General features: G+C 38.7%; 1 protein-coding gene across 8 annotated transcripts in view; it reads left to right on the forward strand.

Annotated features, from left to right (window-relative positions):
- NFYA (nuclear transcription factor Y subunit alpha) overlaps window positions 1-14,574 on the forward strand; it is a 30,150-nt gene that overhangs the window by 8,047 nt on the left and 7,529 nt on the right. For all 8 annotated transcript variants that reach the window (XM_072642024.1, XM_072642023.1, XM_072642017.1 and 5 more), the window contains 6 exons: window positions 2,031-2,177; window positions 5,688-5,819; window positions 6,288-6,393; window positions 9,599-9,765; window positions 11,562-11,735; window positions 12,294-12,395. In XM_072642024.1, the coding sequence (XP_072498125.1) occupies window positions 2,031-2,177; window positions 5,688-5,819; window positions 6,288-6,393; window positions 9,599-9,765; window positions 11,562-11,735; window positions 12,294-12,395 (828 nt within the window). The remainder of the gene's footprint in view (window positions 1-2,030; window positions 2,178-5,687; window positions 5,820-6,287; window positions 6,394-9,598; window positions 9,766-11,561; window positions 11,736-12,293; window positions 12,396-14,574) is intronic.

Here is a 14,574-nt window from a genome sequence, read left to right on the forward strand (position 1 = left end):
AAGAGGAACAAGAGGAGCAGGGGCCGGGATAGTCACATGATGGCTGGACACAGTCACAAATGCCCTACCCAGACACAGACAGAAGACAGACACACTGGGGGAGTAGGGGGTGTCAGGGGGAGCAAAGTTTTCTTTTGCCCAAGGTCTCAGGCCAAACCCCTAGTGGTCTCTCTAAAGTAACCTTTCTGCTTTCTTGTGGAGAGTTGGGTGTTTTTGGGGGATGTGGGGTGGAAGGCCTCAGAATATTGGAGCAGAGAGAAAGAGAGAGCACTCAAAAAAGCACAATACTGTACAGTAAAGTTAACATAGGTATGTTTTTAGAATGCAGATTTCTTTCAGAATTCATAAAGTTGAATTTGTATAGTACCAATTTATGCAAAGCCAGAACTGTCTGTAAGTATTGTGGATTGTCATTAACTGCCTGTGGAATGGAAATATAATAACATGCTATTTAACTGTTGCTGCTTGTCTTATGCATGTACTTTTTAACTGTTTACATATCAAAGACTTCTCCTTAGTCAGGGTTCATTTTTGAGTGCATAAGTGATCAGGAGAAGGAGTGAGAAATGATAGATGACTAGATAAATTGGTAAAGCTTATCTTAATTACTTTCAGACTTTTTTAAAGAACAGGAACGTCTTGATGAAAATAAGTAACAACCCTTTTTCTCTAGGGATCTCGTTATTTTAGAGAATTGTAAATTGCTCTTTTAGATATTCATGCAATAAATATTCTGAAAATCTTTCCATGTATCAAATATTACATGGACTGTTTCTCAAAAGGAATCTACTTTGGAGTGAGAAGGAAGAAGAAACAGGTATATGAGAAATGGACAGTAAAATTTATAGGTGATAAATATGGAATTCTTCCAAGGGCAGAATAATAAAGCCTGGAATTTGAAGTTTCTTCATAATGTTCTTTTGCTCTCTCATCTGTTTATAGAATGGAGAAAATAATTCCTACCTTTATTGTCTCTAAAAGTATAAATTGACCTATTCATTTTTAGCATATTTCTTGTTAGTTACTAATTTTTTTTTAATCAAGAAATAATTTTAGTGATTTAAAGTATAAAGTTCTTTTGTGAAAGAGTTTCCTTTCTTCATTTGGAAGAGCTACCTTCCTAAAATCATGATGGAATCTGAGAACAGAAGGTCCAAACTACCCTTGTGGTCCTTGAGGTTTCTTATTTAACTGAAGTGGTTTGCACTGTGGCTTCCAGAAGTTCTGGGAAAAGAATATTTCATTTTAAGAATCAAGATGCTACATAGTATTTGTAGCTTCCTGACTTACAGTGAGTTAGTTCCTCTTAGAAGCTTGAGAAGTAGGAATTCTGTTCATATGAGCTGCCTCTATATAATTTCCACATTTCTCATTCTACTAAAATTAAAATCAATATGGTTGTATTAAGGAGCATTTATAGGGATCTAGACATCTCATGTCGGTCAGAACAGCACATGAAATACATCAGTTTAAGATCAATCTATAATTTAAGGCAATAAGTGCTAAATGGTGAAAATTACTCAGAATCTTCAAGGTGAGTTTGGAAGAGTGAATCAGAGTTGAAAGACAGGGTAGAGAGGAGCTTGCTTCTGATGACTCCCAAATGAAGCCGCTTTCCATACAGGCTCTTTTGTATTTTTTCTACTCCTTTTTCTCTACGTTACCTAGAATCCTAATTGTCCTCCTTGATAAATGCCATTCCTGGAAATTGTGCTGGCAAGCAACCAAATCTTCTTTTCAGCCACTAAGAACTTATTCCATGTGTGTTGATAAGAAGCTTGTTTTTAGTGAGTCAAAAGATTATACTTGTATTCCATTTTAACTTTAAGCTGCTTTGACATTCAGTCACATGTCTACACTGAAAATCACTGATAGAAGGTCTCATACACTCATTTTCCTTCACCCTAATTCCTAGCATGTTTTTGTCCTAAGTGACAAAGAAGTTAGTAGGTAATACTGATGACTGGCTTATAGTTAAATTCTTTCTCTGTGTAGCTTTATTTCATTGTTCTCATTCTGTTGATCTCTAGGTTCAGGGCCAGCCTTTGATGGTACAAGTGAGTGGAGGTCAACTAATAACATCAGCTGGTCAGCCCATTATGGTCCAGGCTGTTCCTGGTGGCCAAGGTCAGACCATCATGCAAGTACCTGTGTCTGGGACACAAGGATTGCAGCAGGTAAGCTTACGGAGAGTTCATTAGGATGTAAATTAATGTTACGATTTTTCTTAATTATACTATATTTTTGTGTCTTGCCTCAACACCCAGCACAACGCACTTGACATTTAATAAGTGTTTGTTTAACTTATTCTTCAGATTAATTGAATATACATTGCCACAAACCATTTGTTGATTGAGTTCATCTGTATGTACCACATGTAGAATCTTGGAGATTAAAAGACAAAGCAGGTCCTACCCTTAAGAAGTTTGCATTTTATTGGGGGAGTACAATATGAACACAAAATTAAAGAGGGAGATAGAATACTAATAACTAGAGGGGGTGGGAGGTTGGCAGTGGAATCAGGGAAGTCTTCATGGAAGAGGTGAATTGTGAAAAGAAGACAAAATTTTTGAGGGGTTGAGATGAAGATGGAATACATTCTAGCCATGAGTAATGGTTTGAGTGAATACTTTTAAGGAGAATGTGCAGTGTTCCAGTTCTGCTGGAACATAAAGTTTGTGTAAGGAACTTTATAAAACAAGTCTGGAAAGGTGAGTGGAAGCTGTACTGTTGAGGGCCTCAAATACCAGGCTAAGGAGTCCATATTTTGTATTAGAGGCAGTATGAAACCACTGAAGATTTCTGAGTAGAGGAGTGACAGTCATATCTGTGCCTTAGAAAGATGACTAGGGCACCTGTGTAAGTATTAGATTGATGAGAGGAGAACCTGGAATCAGGGAGATTAATAGTTTGTGTTAGAAGTGATGAGGAACTAGATTAGTCTGGTGGTTCTGTAAATGGGGTGGACGACCAATGTGTCATTGTTATGGGAGTTGAATTGATAGGGTTTGACAACTGATTGGATATAGGAAAAAGGAAAAGAATCAATGATGATTTTGAGGTTATAAGCATAGGTAACAATTCTAATTGTACTAAATGATTTTTATAGTCCCCATTTTGCCATACCCAACTGGTTTTTCTTATTAGAAACTGAAATAGAATCATTCTAATGTTGGATATATAGGATAAGGAGAAGGATTTTAAAACATGCTTTAATCAAGTTAAAGATAGGAGTAAGGTGGACCATCAGCAGAAGGAATTGGTGTGGATTGAGGTAACACCACTGAAATAATTGAAAAGCATTTATTAAGTGGGTTAAGTTTTTGTTGTCGTTGTCATTTTTCAGTTGTGTGTGACTCTTGACAGCATTTTCTTGGCAAAGATTCTGGAGTGGTTTGCTGTTTTCTTTTCCAGCTCCTTTTATAGATGAGGTACTGAGACAAACAGGGTGAAGTGACTTGCCCAGGGTCACACAAGCTTATAAGTATCTGAAGCCAGATTGGAACTCAGGAAGATGAGCCTTCCTTACTTCAGGCCCAACTCTCTATCCACTGTGCCACCTAGCTACCTTGGTTAAGTGCTTACTGTATACCAAATCAGATACTAAACACTGGGGATACAAATTCAAAAGTGAGATGTTCTCTGTCCACCCTAAATAATCTTATAGTCTAATGGGGGAGAGAACACATAAAGGGGATTGGAAATGAGACAGGAGTATTTTGTTCTGGGGAGTCATAGGGATGCTAGTGGAATCATAGAAAAGCCTGACACAGCCTTTCCAGAAGCAGTGATAATATTCTGATTTGATTTTGGTTCATGGAAAAAGAAATGGGTGGAGGAGAGTGGGAAGGGGAGATATACATAAATACCAGAAGAACAAATGGCAATATGGTAGATGAGATGATTGACTGGAAGGATTATGAAGCATAGGTGATCTGGTCTAGTGTGGCTTGTGGCCAACTAAATATAATGAGTCATGTGAGTTAGTTTTAGCATAGGATGCTGAGTGGATTAAGACTCAGGAGGGGCCTTGAGGCCACATTGTGGCCCTCTAGGTCCTCAAGTACAGCCCACTGCCCTTTGACTGAATCCAGACTTCACAGAACAATTTGAATTCAATCATAGGACTGCACTTGAGGACCTAGAAGGTCACATGTAGCCTTAACGTCGCAGGTTCCCCACCCCTACTCCAGGACACAGACATGGTCTTTGGCCCTCCAGTTGTCTGGAGGGTTCATTGTTAGAGTATATGGCCAGAAGATGACTGCCTTTAACAGCTGGATAGAATAGGAAGCAAGAAACAGCTCTTTTAGTAGGAGGTAAGCTTAAAGTCTGCTTTGGAAATTTTCTGTCTTAAGTTGTTAAGTGGCGTGTGTGCTTTCTGATACAACTTCCCTGCGTGGGTTGCAAGCATTATATGAAGTATAAAGAAACTTTGAGAGGGAACTTTTCCTTTCTTAAAACTTAATTCAGTAACTTCTCCTTTCCATAATGTTTCTTAGTTATTCTGTACCTTGTAGACAGAATAAATGTATCAGTAGTTGAAATACTCTCCCAGACTTTATTCTCTGATTTCCCATTACTGTTTAGTTCTTCCAATTTGAAACTATGCCCAAAGAGCTGTAAAACTGTGTATGTACCTTTTGACCTAGCAGTACCACTACTAGGTCTATATCCCAAAGAATTAAAGGAAAAGGACCTATGTGTACAAAAAATATAGGTGCTCTGTGTGTGTATGTATGTGTGTTGGGGGGAAGTAGCAAAGAATTGGAAATTGAGGGGATGCCTGGCAATTGGGGAATGGCTAAATAAGTTGTGTTATATGTGATTGTGATGGAATACTATTGTGCTATAAGAAATAGTGAGGGGTGTTTCAGGAAAATCTGGGAGGATATGAACTGATACAGAGTGAAGGGTGCAGAACCAGGAGAATATTGTACAAAGTAACAACAAAATTGAAATGATCATCTGTGAAAGACTTCATTACTTTGATCCAAATAATGATCTGTGACAGTTCCAAAGGACTTAAAGTGAAAACTGTCCACTTTGAAAGAGAAAACTAATAAACTCTTGAGTGCAGATTGAAGCAATTTTTTTTTCACTTTCTTTGTTTTTCTTTTTTGGCAACATGACCAATATGGAAATGTGTTTTGTGTGACTTCGCATATATTGCTTGCCTTCTCAGTACCGTGGTGGGGGTGGGAGGAGAAAGAATTTAGAATTCAAAATTTTATTAAGAATGATGAACTCTTCAGTCTGTAAGATACCTTGAGATGGCCATTTATTTCTTCTCTTTACCTCTCAGAAGAGGATTTACATTTACCATCTTGGAAAGATAATTATTTTCCATGTTCTCATATTCTAGAAGAGATCCTACAGCTTACCTCAAAAATTTGTTCCAGCGTTTTCTTAGCCACTGTAGCTGGCTTTTCTTTAGTATGTGTCCTTTTCATCTGTATGATCCTATGAAATCTGTTTGGGAGTTCTCCATTCCCTCTTGAACTAAATTGAAATAAATGATAAATCATTCTTTATTCAGAAGGATGATGAGGATAAAGGTAATGCTATTCCTTCCTTTCTTACTGTATGACACTTTTCTGAAGTGTAAATTGAGAACAAAATTAGAAGACCAAAAGAAGGACGTTTCAAGGTGAGATATTTTTTTTTTATCTTTTTAACTTCTATAGATCCAGTTGGTACAGCCAGGACAGATTCAGATTCAAGGGGGTCAGGCTGTACAGGTGCAGGGTCAGCAAGGCCAAACCCAGCAAATCATCATACAGCAGCCCCAGACTGCCGTCACTGCTGGCCAGACCCAGGTAATTTGCTCTCTCCTCAAATGCAATAAAATGGTTTGTTTGAAAGTATTAAGATGCTGAGCCAAAACATTCCGTATTTATTAGACATGGGAACTTAATGGCTGCAAAGGCTTCCAAAAGATGAAGAAGTTGAATAACAGATCTAAACCTCATCTTTATTTTTGAGGGGAGGTTGAAACTAAAGAATCTGAAGACTTGAAACAAGTTTCTAATAGAAGGAACGAGAGTTCTGCAACTTCTGTTGCTATCTTGGCTCCATTTAGTCTTTTTGTGATAGTTCAGTTCTTTACCCCTTGTAAGGAAACTCTTTCTCTTAAAGTTGCCCTTTAGATTAAACTGATCCCCTTTCAGTAAAATGCTTATGAAATGTATGTGGACCTATGTGACATTCAATTTCTTTTTCTCTGAACATACTTTTAGGAGGATATATGTTGTTTTTTGATGGTATTTATCTTTGGCTCCTTGCAGACTCAGCAGCAGATAGCTGTCCAAGGGCAACAGGTGGCACAGACGGCTGAAGGTCAGACCATTGTTTATCAACCAGTCAATGCAGATGGCACTATCCTCCAACAAGGTATGGACAGTATGTGCGCCTTCAAGTCACTGATTCTCTCTTTCAGGTGTATTGTGTCTCTCTTGGGTGACTGGCTTACTCTTGAAGAAGGAGCTTCTAGCTTCCAAGAAATAGTGTTTTCATTCTTTCATATCTTCCTCTTCGTCTCAGATTTGGGTAGTTGCTATAGTTTTCATTTACCAAAATATGACAATCACCTTTCCAAATGCAAAGAGGTTTTCCCCACAAGAAATCTTGGTCTCAGGAGTGCTGCTAATTCAGACTTTGAAGGCTCTTTGAGAGTAAATATGGAAATGTTTCTAGGTATTGGAATTTAAAGATTGAAGATGGTTAGTTTTAAAAGTGGAAGCTTTGGGGTATTGGGAGAGAGAAGATTGTGATGGGGAAGGATTGATTCAGCTTATGAAAGTGCAGCATTTATAATCTTGTTGCTAGTATAACTGATTCTAGGATACTTTCATCTGTTCAAGGAACCAGGAATCTGAATTTTCATTTATTTTGCAGTTGACTTGTGACCTTGGACTGTGTATGGCTGAGTCTCCAGTTCACTGGTAGTAAAAAGCATAAATGCTTATTTTAAAAGGGAAATCCACTACTCTGGATGCAGAATGGGACTACCTCCCTTGATGTGAATTTAATGTTTCTGTTCATATAATCTAAGAATGGCAAACATGGTGTAGTGGATAGATAGCTGATCTTTGAGTCAGGCATATGCTGGGTCTTTGAAGATCATGGGCAAATAACTTAACCTTTCAGTCTCCCTTGGCAACTCTTTAATATTATAAGTTGTAGAACAGGTGTTATTGGAGAGAGAATTTCTTCTAACAGTGAATTCACAGTTCTGGTCCAAGAACCAAAAAGATGGAACTTGGAGGGCAATCATAGTGCATTGTTTACTGTTTAATCTCAGTACAAATTAGTAGTATGTTTCATTCATGTGTAACTCTCTCTGATCCTATTTTGGGGTTTTGTTTCAAAGATACTGATGATTTCTTTCAGCTCATTTTATAGATGAGGAACTGAAGCAGACTGGGTTAAGTGACTTGCCCAATGTCACACAGCTACTATGTGTCTGAACCTAGGTTTGAACTCAGATCCTCCTGACTCCAGTCCCAGTACTCTATCTACTGTGCTACCTAGCTGCCCTCAGTGGTACGATATATCTTTCAATTCAACAAGCATTTTTATTAGGTTTGAGATATGTAAAAACCAAATACAATTACGCTGCATTAAATAAAAGTGTCATTCCTGAATGTCAATAGTCCTGCTGTACATGGCACAGGGCAAACCACATCTGAAGTCTCATCCAGTTCTAGGCACCTAATTTTAAAGGTGGAATTGACAAATGAAATCTAGAAGGAACTGACCAGGGATTGTAGAAATTCTGAATACCAATTGGCTGAATTGAATTTTGATCTGAACATTTAACCTGGAGAAAAGAAGTCTTGAGGGGAGGAATATGCTATCTTCAGATATTTGAAGAGCTGTCACATGGAAGAGGGAGCTACTTACTATTACTCTGTCACTTCAGTGGTTAGAATTGGAACCAATAGGTAGAAGTTATAGGGTAGGTATATTTCAGGTCATTGTAAAGAACTTTCTATTAGTGCCAGCTACCCAAAAATAGAATGGGCTGCTTAATGAAGTTGTGAGTTTCTCAGCATTGAGTATGTTTCATACAAAATCAGAATATTGTGGAGATAAGGTTCCTGCATTGAGTAGAAAGTAGAACTGATAATTTCTAAGGTCTTTTTCAACTCTAATACTGTATAATTTTAAAATACTTAATATAAATACTCTGAGCTAAATCTTTTTGGCTTCTGGTCGGTACTAGAATCATTTAAAAATATAGTTTGTTACAAAATCCACTTTTATTGGTGGTTTGAGGGGGGAGCAGCTTTTATCTTTAGGTAAGTCCTATTAATAGCTATAGCTGACTTGTCTGGTGTGTAAAGATTTGCAGAGAATATATATGCATGCATGCATATACACACACGTTATCTCTTTGATCCTGACATCTTGGATAAAAATAGTATATATGGTTATATTCAGACCAACTTGTGGAGGGGAATCTGTAGATGTAGATCCTTTAAAAAAAAAAAAGATCCCACCTTCATATATCAAAAATGTTGATGTGAATACCTTGAGTCATTCCAGTTGTCCTATAGGTAGGGTGGGTCCATAGTACTGGGGCCAAGACTAATTCTCTTGAGCTCTACCTAGAGGAAATTAGTTCTTACTAGAAAGATGATAAGATGAGGAGATGACTGCCAGTGTTTTTTCCTACTCTATCCGTAGAGCTACCCTGGGTCAGTGAGTATGTTGTGTTTGTTCTTCGTTCTCGAAGAGGATCATGACTTCAAGATGATGACATGACTTGCAGTTGACTATCATTTGAGTAAGGGAGGGCTGTGCAAGGTCACTTTCTTTTCCTGAGCCATCTAGGTACAGTGGCATGATATTTATCAGGACGACTGGAGATGGTGCAAGATGCAACCCTGTGTTACCCTGGCCCTTTCAGGTCAAGGTTTGATCACAATCTTATTTTGAGATACACCCATTCAATGAGAAGCCTTCTTTAAGTTACTAGCTATTTGAAGATGGCTCAGGAGAAGAAAGTGAGGTTGGTGACCTTGCACAGCCCTCCCTAACTCAAGTCAAAGTAAACTGCAAGTCATGTCATCATCTTGATGTCATGGTCCTCTTTGAGAACAAAGGACAAACACAACCGTGAGTGAGTAGCAGCTCCTCTCCTCTCCTGTCCTCTCCTCTCCTCTCGTAAACTCCATGGCCAAAAGCTGCCTTTTTACTTTGGGGTTTACTGGCTGCATTTCTTGCTCACAGACCAAGCATTAAACCCAGTTCACTCTGGAGCTCATAGACTGGACAAGTCCCCACCCACCTAGCACAGGGTAGATGTAATAACTAAATAGTAATTTGTTTCTCTTTTACCCAGGCACCGTGAGTGACTTCCCCTCCCTTTTTTTTTTTTTTAAATGGGACCATCCCGTGAGTAACTTAAAGAAGCCTATTCATTGAATGGGTATATCTCACTCAAAGTAAGATTGTGACAAGACCTAAGCCTGAAAGGGCCAGGGTCTCTCATTGCATCCTGGGCCATCTCCAGTGAGTATGTGCTCAATAGAAGAAAGATTAACTTCCCTTGTTTATTTGTACCTTTTACAAATGTTTTATTTTCTTAAAGTTACCGTCCCCGTTTCTGGCATGATCACCATTCCAGCAGCCAGTTTGGCAGGAGCACAGATTGTCCAGACAGGAGCCAATACCAATACAACTAGCAGTGGACAGGGGACTGTTACTGTAACACTACCAGTTGCTGGGAATGTGGTCAATTCAGGAGGAATGGTCATGGTGAGTAATTGATCATGTTGCTTCCTTTTCTTTGCAGATTTTGGTACTCATTTTCCTCTTCTGTAGAATAAAGGCATTATCATCCCTAAGGTCTCTCTGGGTTTATAATTCTATGACAATAATTGCAATAGAAAGAGCACCAGCTCTGGAGTCGGAGGACCTGGATTCAGTCCCCGTATCTGATAGCAACTGCGTGACCGTGGGCAAGTCATCTAACCTTCCTGGGCCTCAGTTTGAGGATGTTGGACAAATTACTCTCTCAGATCTTTTCCAGCTCAATGATTTTGCAGTGATGCTGACAATACAGATCTTTTCTTTGATTATTCCTTGAAATCTCAATTTATGCTGATTTCATTTACAAAAGCTATATCACGCAACTCTAGCCTTTGTTACAGAGCCTATGAAAACTTGTGTAAGAGTTTTTTTATACACATGAATTATGAAGTTCTATAATACTTTTAAATTACAGGTTTGATTTTGAAGTGAAGTTCTTACAGTTGGAACCTTCACAAATAGAAGGGTTGTGTGTGTGTGTGTGTGTGTGTGTGTGTGTGTGTGTCTGTGTGTGTGTGTGTCTGTGTGTGTGTGTGTCTGTGTGTGTGTGTGTCTGTGTGTGTGTGTGTGTCTGTGTGTGTGTGTCTGTGTGTGTGTGTGTGTGTGTTGGGGGCGGGGGGGAGCCCGTTCTCTACCTCCATTCATGCTGCCCTTCTCCTTTCCCCTGCCCTTCATTGCAGGTATTCACCAAGCATTTATTATACCCCTACTATGTGCAAGGCTCTGTGCCAAGCAATGGGGACACAAAGATGAAAACAAAACATTCCCTGCTGGCAAGGAGCTTACATTCTATTAGTAGGTGAGAATCTGTATGTTAGTAAATAATTTAGAGTGATTAATCGTTTTAACAAAGGATTTTTTGAGTTATTGAAGGGTTTTGCTGAGAAAGCCCCTTGAAAAACAGCAAAATATTTTCTATTTTAAATTATTTAATGTATAAAAATGCCTTTAACATAAAACTTTATCAGAGAGGGATATTTTAGGTAAACTGCGCAATACTTACTAACAATAAGATGCTCTCAGAAATTAGGGAAGAAATGTTCTGATCCCACAAGGATAGTGAGTTTATAGTACTCTATACGTAAGTTAACTCATAACAAAATGAAGACTTGAATTTTTCAGTTTCCCTTTTTGCAGTGGAAAGAATATCCAAAATATTCCTGCATGAAAGGGTCCTCAGGAATCCAAGTGGTTTTGAGTGGATAGTTTGAGCAGTTTTATTGGGATAGTTACTTACCAAGCATGACAAAAGAATGATCAGATGACTCATAGACTGGCTCCTATGGCTCCACAGTCAGCTGTCTAGGACACCAGAAACTCAGTAGGACCATGCTATCTATCTGGTCAGTTTGTTTCATCAGAAATGACAAGCAAGCACAAGATAAATTATTCTTGGTATTTGATATTATAGGTTTCAGGTAACATTCTGTCAAGCGGTGATGAATCTGAATAAATATCAAGTAAAATGAGATTGGTACATTCTACCAACTTTGTTGTGTGTGTATGGACCTGATTGCTGTTATTGCTGGTATTACTAATTATAATAATAGCCATTAGATGGCAGCAGGTATTCATAGCAGATGAAGCAAGCAGTGGACATGATTTGTTTTGGGATATTTTTAAGCCATCTTTGTGTTTCTTGCCACAGAAGGAAAAAAAAGGGTAAGCAGGGATCCAGCAGTTCTGCTTTGTCAGGGCCTTTATGCTGCTGGTTAATAATTTTTGGGTTCCTCCTTATTCAGATGGTACCAGGGGCTGGTTCTGTGCCTGCTATCCAGAGGATCCCCTTGCCTGGAGCAGAAATGCTCGAAGAGGAGCCCCTCTATGTGAATGCTAAACAGTATCACCGAATTCTTAAGAGGAGACAAGCGCGGGCCAAATTAGAGGCAGAAGGGAAAATCCCCAAGGAAAGGAGGGTAAATATATAATTGCAAAAGTATATAGAAAAAGTGCATTGGGTCTTTTGTTGGTTCGTAAATTAATAATAGTCATAAGGTCAATCTGTTTCCCTTTTGACCTTTCTGGAAATTTATGTATAGTGCTTTTCTTTGTCTTCATTGGTAATAATCATTGCTACTAATTAACTGAGAGACCCAATTTGGTATGTGCATCATCTTCCATGTTTATGTGGATTATGAGGGAGGCAGAAATATTATTTTGGATATTAGTAGATTTTGACATTTGGGATCATAGAGTTAGAACCAAATTTTTATTTCAAACAAGCTTTACTTGTTTACTGTACTCAACTGCTTGTCAAATTTTCTTCCTAATCATTCTCTGCTCTTCTCGATGAATTAAAATTATTTGTCTTTTACATTGCTGAATATAGTGCCTTGTACATTGTAGGATATTTAAAAGCTATTTATTGAATTGTAGCTATATATGCACAAGCTGTTTTGAGGGGGAAGATTATACTTAAATAATTGAGGTCTTTGTAAGTTAATAGCTAAATAGAAGGCTCTCTGTCATTGCAGAAATATTTACATGAATCTAGGCATCGTCATGCCATGGCAAGAAAGCGTGGAGAAGGTGGTCGCTTTTTCTCTCCAAAGGAAAAGGATAGTCCTCACATGCAGGTAATGATAATAGTAATAAGAACAATAACTGACACATATCTAGCATTTTAGGAGTTTTAACCCACTTTACATATGTTATTGCCTTTGATCCTCATAGCATCCCTGTGAGGTAAGTACTACAATTAATCAGAAAGCATTTGTTAAGCACCTGCAATGTGTCCTGCACTGTGCTAGGTGCTGGAGAGAGTTAAACAATAACTGTCCCTGTCCTCTAGTAACTTGCATTTTATTGAAGGAAAAGACATGTAGTCAGTTAATAGTAAACAAACACAAAATTTATTAAGCGTTTACTGTGTGCCAGACAATGCCCTGGAAATTACTCCCCTTCTCCGCCCCCCCGGCCCCTCCCCCAAAAAAAGGGGCAGAAATAGTCTCTGCTCTCAAGGAACTGGCTTTTTAATTGGGAACACAGCATGTGAACAATTATGTGTATCCAGGATTTGTACAGGATAAATTAGAGGTAAACTGCCAGGGAGAGCACTAGCATAAATTTATATGGAGCAAGAAAGGTTTCTTGCTGAAGGGATTTGGAGACCTACACATACGTATTTGAAAAGTAAATACAAAATAATTTTTTGAAGGAAGGCACCAAACATCTTGGAGGAATTGGTAAAGGCTTCTTGTAGAAGACAGCATTTGAACTGAGCTTTGAAGGAAACAGTAATACTCTGAGAATTGGAGGTGAGGAGGGCTACAGCCAATGCAGAGGCAGAGTTGAAGATTTGAAGGGGAAAAATAGTAAAGGCTAGTTTAGCTTGAGTGTGGAGTCCCTGTGCAGGGGAATCATCTATAATAATATAGCTATAATATGGCTTGAAAAGTAGTCTCCTAAACAGAGGAGTTTATATTTGATTCTGGAGATGATAGGAAGCCACTGGAGATTATTCACCAGGGGAGTGACCTGGTCAGACCTGTGACATGTGGAGAATGGATTGGACAGGGAAGGAAGCCAGTTAGATAGTAGTGAGACCAGTGAGGAGTCCATTGAAGTAGTCCAGGTAAGAAGTAGTTATGGGTACAGAGAAGAATGTAAGAAATGTTATGTGGAGATAGAAACAAGATTTAGAAACAACATATGGTATGAAATAGAATGAAGAGTCAAAGATGATATAAAACTTAGGAACTTGGATGACTGGAAAAATGATGGTGCCCTCAACAGAAAGAGAGAAGTTCAAAAGAGGTTTAGAGGAAGTAGTAATGAATTCTGTTTTGGACATGTTGGGGTTGAAGTTCCTTTGGGATGTGCAGTTTGAGTTATCTAATACAGAGGTGTCAGACAGACTGGGCTACACATTCAGCCTACATCACTCCCCAGTACAATCCAAATCTAGATTAAAATGTAATTGGGAGATATTCAACAAAATAAAAGTGCAATAAAATATTGCACTTTAAAGATGAGTCAACATGCAGTATGCAGCGATCCTTATGTGCAGAGTAGTGGTCCCCATTTCTATTTGAGTTTGACATTGCAAGTGTAATAGACAGTAAGTGATTTGGAATTCTAGAACTCAGTCTAGGGCTGAATCTGAGTTAATTTCCATAGAGATGGGAGTTGGTAAGGCCGCCAAGAGAGCAGAGAAAGAAGGAGCCCCAAGACAGTGCATTGCAGTACCCCAAGTTAGCTATGGAATATGCACGATGATGAAGAGAATGATCAGGCAGCTAGGTCAGGATCATCAAGAAGAGAGCAAGTGTCCCAGTAATTCAGAGAGGAGAGTGTGTCCAGCATTGTCCGATGCTGCAGAGAGTTCACAAAGGATCAGGATGGAGAGGAATCCATTGGAGTTGGCAGATAATGAATATTTCAAATGGTTATTATCATCATCCCTAATTTTCAAATTAGGAAATTGAAGTACAGAGCTTAAGTGACTTGCCCATGGTTGCATACCTAGTATATATCAAGGTGAGTTTTGAACACAAACCTCTCCTGACTGTAGGTCCAACATTCTTTCTGCTACTTCCCTTCTGCTCATCTAATGAGGATTACATTTCTGTGACATTTCCCCTGTCCTCTTGTCTTATTTTTTGGATTAAGGATCAACTAAAAGGGGCAGGTAGGTGGCACAGTAAATACAGCACAGCACCAGGCCTGAAGTCAAGAAGTCTCATCTTCCTGAGTTCACATCTGGCCTCAGACACTTACTAGCTGTTTGACTCTGAGCGAGTCACTTTCCTCATC

Source organism: Notamacropus eugenii, chromosome 2 (genome assembly GCF_028372415.1).
Source record: "Notamacropus eugenii isolate mMacEug1 chromosome 2, mMacEug1.pri_v2, whole genome shotgun sequence".
NCBI classification, from domain to species: Eukaryota; Metazoa; Chordata; class Mammalia; order Diprotodontia; family Macropodidae; genus Notamacropus; species Notamacropus eugenii.